This window comes from Silurus aristotelis (genome assembly GCF_946808225.1).
Source record: "Silurus aristotelis genome assembly, chromosome: 1".
In the NCBI taxonomy this organism is placed as follows: Eukaryota; Metazoa; Chordata; class Actinopteri; order Siluriformes; family Siluridae; genus Silurus; species Silurus aristotelis.
Window position 1 is genome coordinate 13115894 of NC_139574.1, and position 19695 is coordinate 13135588.

Consider the following 19695-nt stretch of genomic DNA (forward strand, 5'->3'; position numbering starts at 1 on the left):
TTATTGCTATGTTCATTTTTAGGCCTAGCAGTATTCTTATACAAAAGGCAAAAATTACTCGAAGAATATCATCAGTGCTTTCTCGCGTCTTAATAATACACCAAGCAAAAGATTTTGTCGTGTGTTGTCATGCGATTCAGCTTTTTTTCCGGGTCTGTTATTCTAATATTTCCATCTCATCATGGTCTGCATTGCTGGCACTTTGTTGATGCTTGTAAGATGAGAGCAACAAATGCAAATGTCACGACTATAATCAACTCTAAAGCTTTTGTTAGCTGTCTTGTGCTTGAACTAATTTTGCAACAAATGACCAGCCAATTGTCAATCTACAGGGAGGGACTATGTATTACGGGATGTGCTTCTAGTGCTGTTTTAAATACCCTTAAATCAAAACTGGCCTTTATTATTTTATTACGATTTTATACAGTGTGTCATAGAGACAAAGAAATTGACTGTCCAATTAATTAGAGTTTTCAATATGTGACCTTTTTGAATGTCCCAGTTTTCCTTAACATGCTTACATTATTCAGTCTGTTTATTATGTGCACTATTTTGACAAACTGTTGCTTCATGGCCATGTCAGAACCAGTGCAGTGGGCCAAGTATGTCGAGTAAGTATCCACTTTTTTTCTCTCTCTGTCTCTCCCTCTCTCTCTCTCTCTATAGGCATTGAAGCCTGTCAGGACTTGAAGACCCTCTCAGTTCCTCTGTACCTCTTTCTGTTCTATCTCATGACCCTCTTTGACTGTATTGACCTCTGAACTGTACCCTGTTTGTCCTAATGTAAAGCTTTGCCAGGTGTTTGTTGCCTTGCCAACCTCAATTAGCAAGTAAGTTAACAATACGACTGTCTCGAGCCCATGACTTTGCTAATTGCACCTCTGCTATGCTACATTGGAATGAAATCATGGTATGGTTGTCATATACCGTTATACCATTCTGCCTTCCTAAATTTTCATTAAAGGGAATAATTCTTCAAAAGGATAAAAAAATACGGTCAAATGCAAAAAGACAGTGAAACAAATAAGATATGAATAGTTTAAGATTAATTTGGCTTAAACAATCTAGATTTTTAATAGAAGAACATGGGTTAAATCCTATCTATCTATCTATCTATCTATCTATCTATCTATCTATCTATCTATCTATCTATCTATCTATCTATCTATCTATCTATCTATCTATCTATCTATCTATCTATCTATCTATCTATCTATCTATCTAGTTAGTTGTATTGTTGGCTCTGTCTTCTTTGTGGTCTGTCTGTCTATCTGTCTGTCAGTCTGTCTCTCTCCCTGCCTCTGTGTGTGACAATTGACTTGCCTGTCCATCTGTCTCCCTGTGCCCTTGTGTGTCGCTGCCACGGTCCGTCCACACAGATCATTGCTCTTTCAGCGTGTTTGTGAATTCGCCCTGTTTGTCTTGCAATATGTCTGTTGATCATTTCCAGCATCAGTAAGGGCTCAGCTGCAGTTTGTGCATGCTTTACGTGCATCAGAATGGATGGAATGGATTTATCCCATGTTTAAATGGTCTGATGTAGTTTGCTGTATTCTGAGACTTGCTCTTTAACCTAAGTTCCTGAATGTGAGCAACAGGGCTTTTGTCAGTTTACAAACATTTTAACCTTTAATGAAGACCAGTGCACTTGTCTTGTTCAGACGTGGTGCACTGTCACAAAGGCTTTTTCACTCTGAATAGGTTTTGATTGACATGTAGCATGCAATGTAACAATGATGATGACTAGACCTATTCTGACCCAGTTAAACGTTGTACCTCTCAGCACTTTGTAACCTGATTTGTCTAGCACCACATGTGTGCATGTGTACTATGGCAAACATCAAAGGTGGTTGTGGAAGCTTGGATATGCAAGTTTTTCAATGCCAACATGTAATTATAAACCAAACAGATATTTAGAAAGCAAGCTTCCACCACATTCCTTTTGGAACTGATGACATAAAAATCACACCCCTTTAACTTAATAAGCTAGGCTTTATTTAAGATTTTTAAGATTTTCTTTCCTTCTATATTACGAGCCCACGCTTTGTTGTGTTGAGAGGTATGATATTCACAGTGCAGATATGACATAAAAAAAACACACACAATATAATTAAAATACAATGAGAGCAAGTAAGAGAGGAAGAAACAGAATTATGAGCGTGCACATCAGAATGCTGCATCCTTCATCTCAGTCACTATCCACTCCATCAGTTTTTGTTTTCCAGATCTAATGCCCATTCTTGATGATTACAAACTGATCAATCATCACCTATTTAAAGAGCCATTATTCATACCTCCGGGGCTGCTACTGTACTGTACATGTGCTTCCATGTCTTGTTGATTTTCATAAGTTTGTTACACACACACACACACACACACACACACACACACACACACACACACACATGCGCAAACACACACGCAAGCACGCACACACACACCCGCACACGAGCGCACACACATACACAAACACACACACACACACACACACACACACACACACACACACACACACACACACACACACACACACACACAAGGACATTCCTCATTGCTCCATGTCTGTCTTGTGTCAATTTTTCCTCCATATTTAATCTCTGTTTTCTCTGTTCAGTTGGACCATATTTTAAAAAGGAAGGGAAACTTGAAATAGTGACTTCTAACTAAAAGTGATACTTAATCATCCATCCATTTCTCCAACCCTTTTTCTTCCCCATTCTTTTCTTCCTGCCTAGGTACACTTTCACGGGCATCTACACGTTTGAGTCGCTAATAAAAATTTTGGCGAGAGGATTCTGCATCGGACCATTCACCTTCCTGCGGGATCCATGGAACTGGCTGGATTTCAGCGTCATTGTCATGGCGTAAGCACACTGTTTCCTGTTCTATGATTATTTCCAATAACCCCTCTGACCCCATTTATCCATCTGCCATCACCACATTTTGATTTAAATGTTACAATATGTAAAATAATTTTTTTTTTTTATTAAAGTTTAATATAGTAAATATTTCTATAGAATAGAATTATGCTCTTTGTTTACTATGTAGTCAGACTATGAAGCAACTGATTAAATGGTCACATATGCTCATATCTCCTATCTGAACGCTACAGTGTGTAAGAGTTTAGAATTAATTTACACTGTAAGGTAGAAAAATGCTGTTGATCGTTACATGTGGAATTTGATTTTGTATTCCTTTATCAATGTTGTGAGTGCACGCTAAATAGTTAATACACATAGCAACAACACTGGTGGCATATTCAAAACTTTTGAATTTCTTGATTTTGGATGATATGAGGATAAAACAATTAGAATGTACAGTTACTCAGCATTATTGAGTATTATGAGCTACAATATAGCTAACGTCAGCCTGTTAGCCTTTTTAGTGTGACTGCCTGATCCAGCAGCAAGGCTTTAGCATCGCTGGGCTACTATGGGTTAACCGTGCTAGTTCTGCAAGATCATAAACAGCACATATCCTACAGAATGAACAAGTTGGCTGACATTAGGATTTTAGCCAGCTAGCTAAAATATAAGCTCCGATTGCCTTGCTGAAATCCCTTAGCACACTGTGTGCACCAGATATGAAACGGACTGAATGTAGGCCCTGTCTCTGAGGCACTGTGCTCTCTGTGTATTTTGTTTTAAAACTTGTCAAAAAGTTTAGCACAAACCAGATAAATGTTAGCACATCAGCTAATTCCAGTAGCAGAAGATAAAAATTATCATTGGGACGACCAGAGGGTTTAAGTCACGAAAGTCAAAGTCACCAAAAAAAACTAATTTGAAATCCAGTAATATGAAGAAACATCTTAACAGCTTCTCTACAACATGAACTTAATAAATTAGGTTTAAACTAATAGATTAGAGATTAAATAAATGCCTTACCTGTTGAGCAGGAAAATACTTTCACTCTTTGTCTCCTGATTGACTTCTTTTATCTCTAAACTTGGAACTGATGATGTTTAGGAAACAAATTTCCAGCCTTATCTGATCTGACACCTCTGATACAATGGTATTACTGGATCACCAGGTCGACTAAAAGCATTTAAGGAAGATCACATGATGGATTATTTTACCTTTTTCTTTCTCAAGGATCAAACAATCCTTTACACTGTAGCTTTAGATTTATCATCATTTACCCTGTGCATGACCCTAAAGGCGTTGCCATAGGAACAGGGATAGACTCAGCTTTGGCCAAATCTTTCCAACTGGTTTAAGTTATAGATGTGGTGGTGGCACTGTTCAGATATCCATTATCCCTTGTGTTTATTGTCATTGAGGTATTTAATTTGTCTTTTTTTAATGGATATACGGGTTATCACTGAAATATCGGCAGAGGTCTTCCAAAGAAATATAAATTCCAAGGAAATGACTTATTTAAATGGCATTAAGAACAACCAAAATGGCTCATATGTAATAATCATTTTTATTCATAATAAACAAGAAGGAAATTTGAGAGAGAGAGAGAGAGAGAGAGAGAGAGAGAGAGAGAGAGAGAGAGAGAGAGAGAGAGAGAGAGACATTTGAGAGAGACATTTGGCTAAAAGTGTTAATTTCCATTTATGAAAGGACAATTCTGGGACCAAGTAGTAAAAAAATAAATAAACTTGCACATATTGAAGAGGCTTTTAAACATTCAAGGGATACTTTCAACATCTTCTATGATTAACATTTTCACCCCTTCCTATGCAACAAAGCATTGAAAACTGGTTACAAAAGCTCTGGGAAATTCCAGCACAGTCTCAGGCACCTAAAAGTGCATTTAAGTGACCTGAGCAATGTTTCCTCACCACTTCAGCTTTATTTAAGAGATACAAGCAGCGACAAATGATAGATGCTTCTCCTTGCAATCCACGTTCCTATGGAAACTGAATATCTGCCCTTTCGTGCTTGACTGCCACACATCCGAGTTATACGTCCAGACACCATCATATTCAAACACCACTAGGCTTTGTCAGTGTGTTATTTGCTGACAACACATATATGATGATATAACCAGCAGTCTAGTCTGTGACTTTGAACATTTAAAAATTTTAGGTCAAGAAATAAAATAAAGTACATGACATACCCTGCTTTATATGCTTCTGCATCTTTTTTTTTTTTTCACTGTTCTTCTCATGTCACAGGTTTTTTTTTATATCTCCATTCTCCTTTTCATTTCATTGAAATAATTGTAATTTGATTCTGCAGGTTGCTAACTGAGTTTATTAAAGTAGGCAATCTGCAAGCACTTCGAACGTTCAGAGTCCTTCGAGCTTTGAAAACTATATCAGTAATTCCAGGTAAGGGTTATGTGTTGCTGTATTCTAGGAAATAGGCCGCAGTGTTGCTCGTTGTCCAGTCCATTGCAAACCTCCTTTAAAGTCCAGATGCCTCAACCCAATTTCCTCAGCATTGTCCCGTTGAAAGCATTTCATGCCCTCATCCCAAGAACAACTCATCCCTTCCTCCCTTTCCTGTCTTGTTTGCCTATTGTTGGTGGTGTTGTCATTGTGTGCGCTTCGGTTTTTGGCTTATTGCAGATATGTTACTGAGTTTGTGGACCTGGGCAATGTCTCAGCATTACGGACGTTCAGAGTCCTACGAGCACTGAAAACTATCTCGGTCATACCAGGTGAGAAGGGCGTTAACCACTAAGGCCAACCTGTATTGTCCAAGGGCTAAACGCCTACTGTACATTCACTTCTCTTCCAAATTTTGAGACTTTTTTGGAAGTTAGGGAATGCTATGTGTAGGCAATGAGACTTTTGATTTGGTTGTGTGTGAGTGTGCTTTTTAATAATATAAGATGTCAATAAAAGGCATTTTGATCCTATTAGTAAATTTTTCTTAGTCTACACTGAGTGTCAAACTAAGGACATTCAAGTGCCAACATGTTCTACAACATAACAAATACAGTCAAGCGAAATTGAATTAAGGCTGATGGCTCAGGTTACAGTTTGGCCTCCAGCCTGCAGGCTTGGTTAACTAACACCAAAAGTCTCATTGGACCTTAGTGCTTAACACCTAACAGAGGCATGGATAGCTTTAGAGTGACTTGCATGGTAAGCCATGAGAATTGACATCAGACGCAGTACCACATTCCAAAAGCAAACATTCTTACATTGAAGAGACCACTAAACAGTGTGTTTCACTTTTTTATATTATATATATATTATATATATATATATATATATATATATATATATATATATATATATATATATATATATATATATATATATATATAGTGTGATTCTGGCAAAACATTGTTAAACATGAAATTACTCCAGTTTGCTAAAGTTACATAAATATTTGCGTCTGTTGTCAATCAGTCTTTAGAGTTTTCAATAAAACTCAGATAAAAATGATGTGTTTGCTGTTGTCATTGTGTGTGTGGTGTGCTTATGTTAATTTGTGATAGATAGTAACTTTTGCTTGTTATTGTTAACATTCAGTATTGGTTTGCATTATCATAGAATTCTGTTCAGAAGTAATGGGCATGCAAGATGAAAAGTATTTCAGTTCTTTTTTTTTTGTTTCTACTGAGTGCGTATATGCAATATGACTCTACCATTGGTTAGACAGCATTGTGATTTATATTAAAAGTTTGTTTTAACCATGACACATGCACTACCATTCAAAAGTTTGTAATTAACATTTTAGATACAATAATATCAAATCATATCTATTTAATGTAGGAAGTTGCAAAACAGCATGTGTATATATATTATTAGAAATGTATATGAATTAAAAAATGTTTACTTACAGATTCCAATAATAATATAATTAGTAAATATAATGTAACTTATAGTAAATACAATTTGTTCAAATAAATTGACAGAAAAAGTAGACAAACAAACAAATACATCAATAAGAATAAAAAGTACCCCAAATACCTCTTATTTGTAAAACAATTAAATCTGACATTGACAGCAAAGGCCCTTAGGATAGGATTTGAACTAGAAACTTTCAGCTCAGAAGTCTAACATTTTAACCACTGAGCAACAATCTTTTACTTCTTTTCAGATTTTTTCCAAAATTTATATTAACATTTAAAAAAAGAAATAAAAAATTAACAGAAAAATTAACAATTAAAAAAAAAAAAAAAAAAAAAAATTCGGATTCCAAATTTTTGTTATATTTCACATTTTTGCAGGATTATATTTGCATATACGAACAATTCAAATAGCATATTTCTTCCTTTTAAAATTTTTCCTCTTATATCTGTAACTAAATCCTTGCTTGAAACTCACTGTAAATTGCTTAATTTGTTAAATATGTCTAAACCCTCATGTATTTGTCACTTAGGCTTAAAGACCATTGTGGGTGCCCTGATTCAGTCAGTAAAGAAGTTAGCAGATGTCATGATCCTGACCGTGTTCTGTCTGAGTGTGTTCGCTCTCATCGGCCTTCAGCTCTTCATGGGTAACTTGCGTCAGAAATGCGTCCGCAGTACAGCCAGCTGCTTGAACACCACTGACATCACTTTGTACAAAAACGTCTCCTTCTTCTGCAATAACAAGACCTGGTCATCAATGGACGAGTTTACCATGGATGAAGGTATGAACTGTTCAGTTTGTCGTTACAAAAATGTGGTGTGCCATTTCATTCAGATCTGTCTATTGATAATTTTTCACTGCCGCAATGCAAGCAGATACAGTATCTGTTATGTCAGGATGAAAACAAGGATAAAAGTTTGGGACAAGTTGCTTGTGCACTGTCGGTCATGTCAGTGTTATACAGATATAATCTATTCAGGGAAAAGATTAATAATCCAGGAATGGATTATTTCAGATTTAGCCACTTATTTAAATTTACAGCATTTGGAAGATGACCGTATTTTCCAGAGAAATTTACATTTATTTAATTTTTACTAAGCAGTGGAGAATTAAGGGCTATTCTCAAGGGAGTGCAGGTATTTTAACTTATGACCTTACGTTCATTCTAATGTTTTAAATGAACCCTTGAGTTCTATTTCCCCAAACTGATAGATCCCCCAATGATTATGATTGCTGACAGCGGCTCTGTTGAATTCTGCCGACAGCGTTACTTTTTGGAGCTATGCATGCTCTTTACATATATATCTGGGTTTCCTCTGGGTTTTCCAGGTTTCCTCCCACCTTCCAAAACATGCCAGGCAGTGAATTAGTTACACTAAAATGGCTCTTAGGTGTGAACAAGTGTGCAAATGTGTGTGTCTGTGTGCAGAGTCACATGTTAAACACTGGCATCATATCCAGAGTATATTCCTGTTTCATGACCACTATTCCCAGGACAGGCTACAAATACCCCACAACACTAGAACAACAGAATAAAGCACTAGAACACTAGAATAAAGCACTTAAAGGCTGTAGTTGCTATGCAGTCTGTCAATCTCTTTCCAGTCATCCATTAGTGGATAAAGTCTACTATAGGGGAGTGTTTTTAACATAGCGTGACACTGAAAAACAGTAGCATGTTGATGTGTGTGTGTGGGTGGGGGGATTTAGAGGGGTGATTGGTGCTATAGTGGTACAAGTGGATTTTAACCACCTCAACATCACTGCTGGGTTTAGAAACCGTGCCATAAGCAAAAATATCAAACCAACAGTGTCTTGCGAGCAGAAGCTGACACTGATGAGAGAGTAGAGCAGAGGTTTGAAAACCACTCGGCTGCAGGATGATTACAGCAAATTGTTGAACTTCAGTCTCTAAAAGCACACCCACAAAGTCAATCATCATTGTCTATTAAAGTGAACAGTAAGTATAATAATGTTTTGCAGCTATTTCTTAGACTTGTTAAGGAAACTTGTTTTGGGGTATCTCTATTTTATACCCCAAATATTGCATAATGCAAAAGAAACTCAGAAAAAAAAAAAAAACCCTAACACGAACAGGAAAAAAGATTTAACCTCTCAGTGGTTATTGTTCAAACACTGTAGCCTGAGAAAGTCTGGAGTTTTTGATTAGGATTCCTAGTATGACAGTAAACACACTGAATAAATACAAACAGTTTACGTTAAAGTTCACTTAGCCGTCATTAATTAAGGCCTTGCATTAATTAATGCAGGTTTGCATTGTTAACACATGCAAACTCAGTGGCACCTTAACCCTTGTGACCCTATGTCTGTTTCATCTACAGTTTAGCAGAAGTACAATTGATTGGTGATTCAAAAGAAATGTATTCATAGCCCGAGCATTTCTGCCCAGTCATGCTACTTCAGCTGGCCTCGTCATCATTAGCTATCATTGTTCATAAGCACATAATAATAACCTTAGAGATTTCCCAGTAGGACTTTATCACGTAATCATGGCAAAATTTAAATGCGTGAATCCAGTTCTTACTATTTAAAGCAAATATTGTTGTTGAAAATGTGCTTAGTTGATTTATTCATGCAGAAGATTTATTTAAAAGGAAATACCATTAATAAATTACCTTGATGTGTAGCATATTTCACATTGTAAAACTAGAAAAAAAAAGATGTTCCACCTGTTGATAATCACTTTGTCGATGAATCACGATGCTATTAGGTGAGTAGACATCTATTTAAGGCAAGATTTAATATTATTTTTGGTTGAACTCATTTCATTAGAATAGCAATTAGGACAGAGCTGGCACTCAATAACATGACCTGCAGTACAAAGATGTAGGACACTGACTTAAATAGATGATATGTTTCCTGATATGCCTTGTCATACCATTAGAATGACTAAACTCTTCTAGTAGTCTATAAATTCAGAAAAATTCAATCTTTGCAGTCATACTTTATGCATGAAAAAATGCAGTCTTGATTTCTTTTAGTCCACCACCTGCTCAAGCATGGATCGATAAAAAAAAATGTGGCCCCCGCTTGCTTTCAAGTCTCTTCATTTACTCTAACTTTATGATCGGTTTAGAGGGAATGAGAGCAGGGAGGCTACTTATCTTTTCAATACACATGATGAATAATGAACATGAACATAAGCATTTGGGAAAACATAGGGAGATTTTTAATGATAGTTTTAATGCTGCATTTGTGGAAAAACCACCAACATCGTCTGCTCCTCGTTAATTTAAACTAACAATGCCATTGTCCAAAACAATAGCACCTGATCAAGAAGCACTCAAGCAGACACTGCAATCTGATAAGCATTGCTGTAGATTGCTGTGGTGTCGTACGTGTGAGTCCGGGCCACACAAGAGACACATTTAAGGCCATGTTGCTGAAACCAGGAATGCTGACAGCTGGAGGCTGAGGATGGGGCGGTCCAGGAATCGTGACCTGCCACGGTTCTTCCTTCAGCTCACAGCACCTAAAAGCACTCCAAGTGAGAAAAAAAGTGAGGGGGAAAAGACTGGAGAGGTAAAGTGAGGGGCAAAAAGTGTATAGTGTGGAAAAAAGGGGGTAAAATTAATGACCGGCTGAATTATGGTATGAATTAATGGTACTGTGGTACTGATGTCAAAACAATTGCACACATCTTCCACTCACTCCATTTAGCTGAGGCATTGAGCTCTGAAATAAGGTAGCCAGCTTGCTATTCCCAACAGCAGGAGCACTGCAGAGTACTTTCATAAGAAAAAGTGATCGAAGAAAAATATTTTCAATGCTTACAGTATACAGGCTTACTTATCGATTTGCACAAATAGCTGCATTTAATATATAAACTAAATTTATGATATGACCACTCCTACCCTGTATTAAGCCTAAGGACAATTAAATATTTGATCCAACTATAGACTGAAGATATTGGATATAGAAATGACATAGCAAAACAATTGCATAAATATTTTGAATCTTCTTCATAGAGCATTTAGGGATTGAAAGCGTGCACCGGATAATGCCCACTATATTTTGTGATGTAGCACAATAAATAGTGCACTACATAGTGAGTTGGCCTCAACATGAGCTATTTTGATGCTGTTTGTTGTCACAGTGTATCCCACACAGTTCCACACTGTATAAGAACTGAAGCTTTGGCTTTAATCATACATTTTCTTCAACATGTATATTTGACACATGTGGCACTTTGTGTGGAAATTGCTTTGGCATTTCGATTTAACACATTGTTGGTGACTTTACTTTTTCTCATTTGCAGGCAACTATTACAAAGAGGACGGATCCAGGGATGCCTTAATATGTGGATCAGCGAGTGATGCTGGGTAAGTAAAGTTGATTTTATTTGCTATTGGATAAGTAGCTACCTAGAGCCTCTTTAAAGGGCTTTAAAGGGCAATTTAAAAGGGCTACGCTTAAGATTAAATACAAAATGGAATAATTGTTCTTTTAAAACTCGATCTCGGGTTTTTTTTTTACGAAAAAGTTTTAAACGTGATGTGATTATTCGAAGGTGAGTGTGCGGAGTAATTGGTTTGGTGACTGTACAGCAGGTTGGGTTTCCAGTGGTCTAAAGCTATAGAATGCGTTCCAGTCAGAGTGTGACTAAAGCAAACAGGACTAGATGGCTTTGAAGGCCTGAATCAGCACAAGTGCGTGTGTATGCATGAGTCAGTGGCCTTGGAAAGCTCTCCTCAGCACCGGATGGAACATGCAAGCTGTCAGCCACTAAAATAAAGCTTTTAGAAGTTGTTCTTTCAGAAGACTACTAGCAGTGTGGTTTGTTATTGTAATATACATGATAGACTACATGATAGTAATTTATCGTGAACCGACTGTGTCATACTGTTTTACTGTTGCTGAAAGCTATAGCTGTCAACATCCATTATTTATTTAAATTGCTGAATCTTTTTTACATGTTGAACCTATTTATTAGTATAGACACCTCGGTAGGGTAATAGTCAATAGTCATTTTCACTATGTATTTTTTTTTCCTGATTAAACAACACCAATGCATTTTATGTGTGTGCTAGCTGACCTCCTGTCCCCAGTTAAGTTTATTAAGCAAACTGCATGTAACTCGCTAATATCAGCTTTATATTATTGTAAATATATATTGTAAAGCCAGTGAGTACAGTGCTGTACACCTATTTTTGTTGCTCACATGGCCCATATGTCGAACATCTACATACCTTTATGCTATAAGCAGATTGTAGTTAGCCTACATTATATGCATACTCATGTTCATTACAGTAACAAAGACATAGTACATTTGTTGTTCTGTAAAAGTTATTTTAAGCAAGTCTTTCTTAAAGTAGAAAGCTCTATATTATCAATATGTTAACATAAATCTACGGAAGGTCTTTCACTGCCCTGTCTGTGCACTCCGAAAATCATTAACACAAGACTGACAGGTTTCCTCTGTTCTATCCATTATGCTTAGGCGACTCTAGCCCATAAGATGCTACCCTGGGCTTCAAAATGTCTGCTACAGCTCGTTCGGATGTCTGTTATTGACCATTATGAACATTAGGAGCATTAGGACTTGTCTGCTGTATGTGGGAAGAACACATTCGAGAAGCTTGGATGGAAATAGTGTATTTAAAATACCATTACTGAAAAATATGTCTCTTAAAGTGGCACTTTGGGCACTATGAGCATATTTGGAGTGCTGGTAGTAAGAAGGTGAAGTACAATAACAGTGAGGTGAATTGTTTACTTCTTTGTCTACCTCATGTACACAGCCCAACCTTTTTGTGTTGGTTTTGAAACATTGCACAGGCAGAGCAGAAAATTAATCAGAGTTTAAATTTCTCCTAGAGGATGTATTATTACAAAAAAAAAAAAAATCATGTCATAATGATTTCAAATATTCCCAGCAGTATTTTTTTATTTTATTTTTATACCTCCACTTTTTACCTTTTGACCACTGCTTTTTGCTGTACATTAGAAGCTAAGTATGTAGCCCAAAGTCATACTGCAGAGCTGGAACATTTTTTATTATTATTCGGACAACAGCTGACATTTACAAGTCAAGCAAGTGCATAAAATTGCCATAAGAGAGTTCCAATAAATAAATTAAATAAAACAATAGTGAAGAGCGAATGGGCATATTGATAGCTTAAAGGGAATCATCAACTCTCTGAGGCTTCTAGGGTTTCATGCTAAGTATCTTTGCTCCTCTGGAGTTTAAGTGCTGTTCGATGAGAAGTAGACAGTAATTGTTGTACATGCTTTTTATTACTGAGGTTAAAAATGATGGCCTCCCGCAGTTTTTGGCCCAGTTGCAAATTGTTAAAGCATTATCTTAAAAGCAGCTACCAATCAATAATGTCTTCCCGTGGGCTCACCACCTGCAGGAGGGACCGTAAGGGACGGTGCTGTGAGGATTGGGCAGCAGTCGAAGGCTGGGGCCTGCTTAGACTGCTGCCCCCGCGACCCGAATTACGGATAAGCGGGAAAAAAAGGAATGAATGAATGAATTATCAATAATGTGATATTTAAAATTTCAAAGCATTTTCCCCATAGCATACTAAGAATACTCTAAATACTCTAAAATCTCCTTTAGTTGTTCAAGTCATAGCTGTGATGGTCTAATGTTGCTGTAAATTGTGAAGAGGCTTGTAACTGGTGACATAGCATCTGCCATGATACAAAGGATGTATCTGTTCTTCTTGTCCAATGATAAGAACATTGACCTAGACCTGTGTACAGAAGAGATTAAACAGAGTCATGGCTGTTCTTTTGTTGAAAGCTTTTGTTTTCTAAAGCAATGGCAGTTTTATGCTGGTTAGACATCTTGGCAGTGGTGGTTAAAGTGGATGCACTATTATTCATCCACCAATTTAATGTGTAGAATATAAACAAATAATTCAACAATTTATTTATTTATCTTTAGTAAATTCTGGTCAGGTTCACAGGGGACATAAATTTTATCCTGGTAACAGAGGGTATGTGGTGGAAATACACCTTGCCTGGTTAAATGCTGTTCTCTTATTGTCACTTATAACATACTGTCTGTTAAAACAGACCTTACAATTTAATATATTGTACAGCATAATACATAAGGAAATGATGTGGTGTTAAGCCATGGCAAACAAGGCAGACTATATATTTTAGCAACGATTTGAAACCTCTGCACATTGCACTGATTATTTATCATAAGCCACCCAAGTGAACAAAACAAGATTTTGGTTTTTTAAGCCAAAACAAATAAGACTCATAAACCAACTGACTTCTCCTAATCTCATACCTACTGTAAGAAAAAATGATTTAAAGTATTAATTCTTAGCTACTGCTTCAGCAGCTATTTCCAATTCTTTCATTTGTATTGTTGATTATTCTGAAAACGAATGATTTGATTTGAGTTAATAACGTTGGTATGAATTCCTTATATCTTTTACTCCAGCATGATTGTAAGCTTGCATGAAGGAAGGCACAATGTGTTGTCACCTTGTCAGTGTGGACAGAAAACTATGCTCAGCACAGAGGCAGAATCGCTAGGTTTTGAAGCCTGCTTGGCATCCCCCTCCCCCACTCATTTTTTTCATTGCATCTATTGTTTAGGTATGGACAGGGGTATCACACAAACACTGTCAACATTCCCTTACTCTGACCCAACACTCATGCTGTGTGTTCAGCGTATGCTCTCCCTGTTATACGTGGCCTTGCGCCAACTATAGGACATCATCAGTTGGCTGGTTCGCGCTTTTGGGGAAAGGGAAGGCTTGCTGTCAAATACCTATTATGCCTCATCTAGTTTGTTCCAGCTACTTTATTTTAAATCTAAAGACACAGCGACTACTTTCTCTTTTTTTTCCAATCTCTATTTTCCCAATGATAACACATGGTAAACTAACAACTTGTAATATAAGCCCTGTTTCCAGTTCAAATGACCAGTTTGGTCCATGCTAATTATAATTTAGCTCCTGCCAATCATTTTGATCAGTGTGATCATTAAATTTACCCCCAGGCATTCTAAGTTTGTGACCATTGTGCACGGGAAGTAACCTGCATTGTAGTTTGGCATAGACTGCTAACAGCACTCACTGAAAAAGGACAGTTATGTAGGAACAAGAAGACTGTGCTTTACATGCTGCAGCATTGAACACCAATTCTCAGAGTCTCTCACCCTGGCCTTGTCTTAGCCTCTTTCCCTCATTCCCTGGACCCCAGCAGTACAGAGGTACTCACAAGCTCCTAAAATAGCTTATGTTAGAATGGCTTGTGCTTCAATGATATGATACCAGCTGCTATTGTGCTGAGTGAAAGCACTTTCTTTGACAAATTCTCCATGTTACTCCACGCTAGAGATCACATCCACCTTAATTGATTTGCGATTGGGCTGACTCTTTGTTGGGTGCATTATCAATGTTCCCAACCTCGAGCACAATTCATTTCCTAGGAGATGGTGGGAAGAAAACAGTCTTATAATTAGGTTGTTCAAAACGTACAGTTGAAAAGATTCCGATGTCAGACAAAAGGTTAGACTATGATGCTGTGAATATTTCTAATCAGTGGAACATTGCTTTGATAGCACATGATTGTCCGAGAAGAAACTGAGGGTGCTGTCGGTACAGCAGGGTACGAAGCCCCCGTTTAAGACGAAGTCAAGTGGCACCCATCCATTAGCACCTCCTCCATGGCAAGGTGTCTGAGAGCGATAGAGCCCATCATCCCACACCCTCACACTCATAGTAGCCTGGCACCAGACATTGCCATCTTAAGGAAAGCAAAGCTGATGGGGTAGGGTACAGTGTCATGGTCTGCTGGCGCCACTGGCCTCTCAACTCACCCATGCTGACAGTCCATCACCTCATCTTGAGGTCCAATGACAGCTTAAGGTGTAAGAGGTGCCTCACCTTTGCTTTTTGAAGATTTGTAATTTGATCATTCTTTGTTTGCTATCCTGTTTATTGTCAGTGGATTGCTAAAATAGTTTGACTGGAACATTCAGCTCTGAAATAAAATGCATTTCTAATTTGATTTTTAAACAAATCATTTATAAAAATCTAGTACATATATGCCACAAAGAACACATGCTGTACATAGGGCAGAATATCTCTGCTGGGGCTTTCAAACAAATTTTATTTTCAAATGTAAAAACAACTAATAACTTGTATTTTACCATCTTTTGAAATACCCTTTCATTTTTGTCCTATTCTTAAAAAAAAAAATTGAAAATTGAAAGTCTAAATTACACACTCGAATATTTAAATATTCTGACACAAATACAGATATTTCGAGCACTAAACAGATATAAATACAAATAGTGTTAAGGCCTTAGCATTGACCCGATTATTGCATTCTTTTACACAGAAAATGTCCAGATGGTTTTGAATGTATGAAGACAGGACGTAATCCGAACTACGGCTACACTAGCTTTGATACCTTCGGCTGGGCATTTCTCTCACTCTTCAGGCTCATGACACAGGACTACTGGGAAAACCTATACCACCAGGTCTGAATCTTCACACTTTTTACTATGTAAAAGATTGTATCAATTCCTGAGAAATTTCATGTGATATAATATTTCAGGGAGGTAATCCAACTCATAAAATTGCTAATCTGTATAATATTGACTAAACCGTTTTGGTCAGACGCTACGGTCTGCAGGAAAGACCTACATGGTGTTCTTTGTGGTGGTGATCTTCCTGGGTTCCTTCTACCTGGTGAACCTGATCCTAGCAGTCGTAGCTATGGCCTATGAAGAGCAGAACCAAGCTACACTCGCCGAGGCCATACAGAAAGAGAAAGAGTTTCAGCTCGCCATGGAACAGCTAAAAAAAGAACAGCAAGTATGTGTGCACTTTTGCATTGAGACTTTTAATAAGAATCTGAGGTCAGTCATTAGTATCCACAAGGATATGTTGTTCCTCATAACACATAAGTTCATATTTTAGTTTTCATTTATACTCATAGGATATTTATCAGAGTTCGAACAGTTTGTAGGTTGTGGTGCTAATCCAGACATCCAACACTTACAACTATCATCCTGAATAATTTATAATGATTTCTTTGATTTTCTTGTATTTATGTTTATATGCCTCAGTCTTCTCAGCTTGACAATTTACCTCCCTTATCTCACCATGCCTTACAGGCAGCTCACAAATCTCAGGAGACTGAGTCGGTGTTGGCTCCTGACCTGTCTCCCTTGGCTCCCCAAGAAGACAAAGAGCACAAGAACAGGAAGAAAAGCCTGAGGGCACTTTCAGAAGATATGGAGAACAATAGTGATGAAAAGTCACCAAAGCAAGATACTTTAGAGGGAACAAAGGTAGATTTTTGATTGGTCTCTTTGATTAAACACTAAAATAAGGTTTGAAATAGGTTTGAAATGTGAAACAAAAATATTTTTGAACAGCCATAACAAATTTCTGACTGAAGTCATATAAAAGATGTGAACAATAACACTGTTCACATTAACTGATTTAGTGTTTATAGCATTTTCTATCAAAACACATTGCCACTGCACATTGCTCAAAATTACACAAATTTCTCATGAGATGTAAAATGATACATTTGATTAAATGCACTTATAATCAAGAGCAGTGACTAAAATACAATGTAGTGACTTCAGCTCATGAAAATAACTTTATTTTTTTTAATAAATCACTTGCAGTGTAGCAGATCCATAAAACAGTATGTTTCAGATTAAATTCTTTTCTGTGTTTTCAGCAACCACATGCTTTGGTGGTGCGAACTTTGTCGTCGTGGACCAAACGGGAAAGTCAGGCCAGTATTTTTAACTTCCGGCTGCGGAACAAGGAATCCGAAACAGACGCTGATGACGAATTTAGCAATCAAGGCGATCTGGATAGTCGTCCTGGCTCTCTTGTCTTGCCCTGGCAGAGGAGACGGATTAGTGCACAGAGCACGAGCAGTCACGGCTCTCAGGTCTTCTACCCCAGCCTCAATATCAACGGAAAGCTGTTTGTTGCGATAGATCAGAACGGCATCTCGAGTCCAGGACCGCTGACCCCTCTGCCATTACCCACCTGCACCATGAAAAAGGGCAAAGAAGAATGTGTGAGTACCTCTGAATATTTTATGAACTGTATATATCTAAGTGCACCACAGGGCAAGCAATACGTATAATTATTTTTAGGCTCATTAGAAACAGTTTAAGATCAAGTTGGTTTTAGTACCAACACAACACAACACAACACAACACAACACAAAATGATTGCTGAAGTCATCAAAAAAAAGATTTTTGTAATAAAATTTAATTTATTTTTAATGTATTACTTAAGATCATACTGTCCTCTGGGTGTGTAAGAGCTGTTCTCTTTTATGCCAGGAAGATTCATAGCCACGCAATGTGATAACAAAATAAATAGATTATCCTTCTGTCTGTCTTGCTGCAACACGCACCTATCGAATTCCTAATCTGAGAAATGACATTCGATGTGTGAGGAATTCACATTTAATTTTAGCAAAGCTTTGAAAATCCTTACGCAGAGCAGAGCAGGGTTTTTTACAAAACTGTCTTTTACCATTAATGCCAAAAAAAAAAGAAACACCTGACTACTCAAAGCAAGATTTATAAAGACATGGTGAGTGTAGAACAACTCAAGTGTTCAGAGCCCTAACCTCAACCCCACTGCACATCTTTGAAAGGAACTGGAACACTGAAGACACCTTAGATCTCCTCATCAACATCAGTGCCTGATCTCACTAATGCTTTCATGGTCTTTTGGGAGAGCCTTCCCAGAGGGGTGGAGATTATTATAACAACAAGGGGGGGCTAAATCTGGAAAGAGATGTGCATGTGATGGTCAGTTGTCCACAGATTTCTAGTCAAATGTTACTAGTAAAAAGCTGAGTAAAATAAAATAAATACGTTCTTGTATGTTTAAAGTAGATGCTAGTAGTGTGTCTTGATCAGAAAAAGATACATTTTGAACAAAAAGGTTTTTTTTTTATTTACTTTTATTATTTTTAGCTGTTTTCCAGAATTAAGTCACAGCAATGTTTAAGACAAACAACACATAAGCAATAAAAAGCTTTTTTTTGGTAACAGCCCTTTAAATGTACAATCCCAAAATTTTCTACAGTTGGTTCAATCATGTAGATAAAAGGAATAAATAATAGAAAGAATGAAAGCTTAATTTAGCCCTTTAGCCCTGAAGATACATGCTGCATTTTAGGAAGATTTGACGTGTACAATTCTAAAAATTCTATATTTTTAAAGAGATTGTATATTCTATCCCTGAGGTATTAAACTAAATTCCAAAATTCATCGGTGGCTAAAATGCATTGTTATTGAAGGACAATAGAGGCAAGACCTTAATGGCTTTCCTAATAAATAGGGATTTATTGACCTCCATTAAGAGCATTGTGAAGCTGAGGCTACTGCAAATAAAAAGGAGACATAACAGAATTATGTTAACTGTTTATTGACCTCCATTAGTAGCATTCTGATACTAATTCTACTACAAATAGATTTAGGTAACTGCTTTTGAATAAATAGCCAATATTTGAAATCACAATTGATGCGACAGTTGATCCAGGTTAAATGCAAACACACCTGTATTGAGACACCAAATTTTGAACTCAAGCTGCAGTATATATGAATGCATAGAGAAGCTTTATTCTGGAAAAAAAAAAGCCTATTGCTCTGCATTTACCTGTGCTTGTGTTTGAGTTAATGCAATACTAAAAAAATTTATAAAATAGTAATTAATCTTATTAAGCAATGACAGTATTGTTACAAGAACTAGAAAACATGTTCTAACACATTAGGGCTTTTTTCTCTTAAGCTGTGTGAGTATTAAAAAAGAATCAATAGGTTAAACATTAACTTATAGTACTAGTTTTAGATAGGTGCTTTTAATAATTTTTTCTCTTTCCAAGAAATATTCTTTAAAAAAAATTTACATATACAGTACATTAAGAGGGACTGGTGTGATGAA

At 36.9% G+C, this 19695-nt stretch overlaps 1 protein-coding gene across 3 annotated transcripts in view; it reads left to right on the top strand.

Annotated features, from left to right (window-relative positions):
• The window catches only part of scn5lab (sodium channel, voltage gated, type V-like, alpha b), a 125482-nt gene that overhangs the window by 33031 nt on the left and 72756 nt on the right, over positions 1–19695 (top strand). For 2 of the 3 annotated variants that reach the window (XM_083543565.1, XM_083543566.1), the window contains exons 4-12: positions 521–611; positions 2736–2864; positions 5525–5616; positions 7293–7544; positions 11043–11106; positions 16100–16241; positions 16381–16578; positions 16881–17057; positions 17459–17809. In XM_083543565.1, coding sequence (XP_083399691.1) covers positions 521–611; positions 2736–2864; positions 5525–5616; positions 7293–7544; positions 11043–11106; positions 16100–16241; positions 16381–16578; positions 16881–17057; positions 17459–17809 — 1496 coding nt within the window. Of the gene's footprint in view, positions 1–520; positions 612–2735; positions 2865–5524; positions 5617–7292; positions 7545–11042; positions 11107–16099; positions 16242–16380; positions 16579–16880; positions 17058–17458; positions 17810–19695 lie in introns of those variants that run through there. The other variant, XM_083543567.1, reaches the window with a different exon arrangement.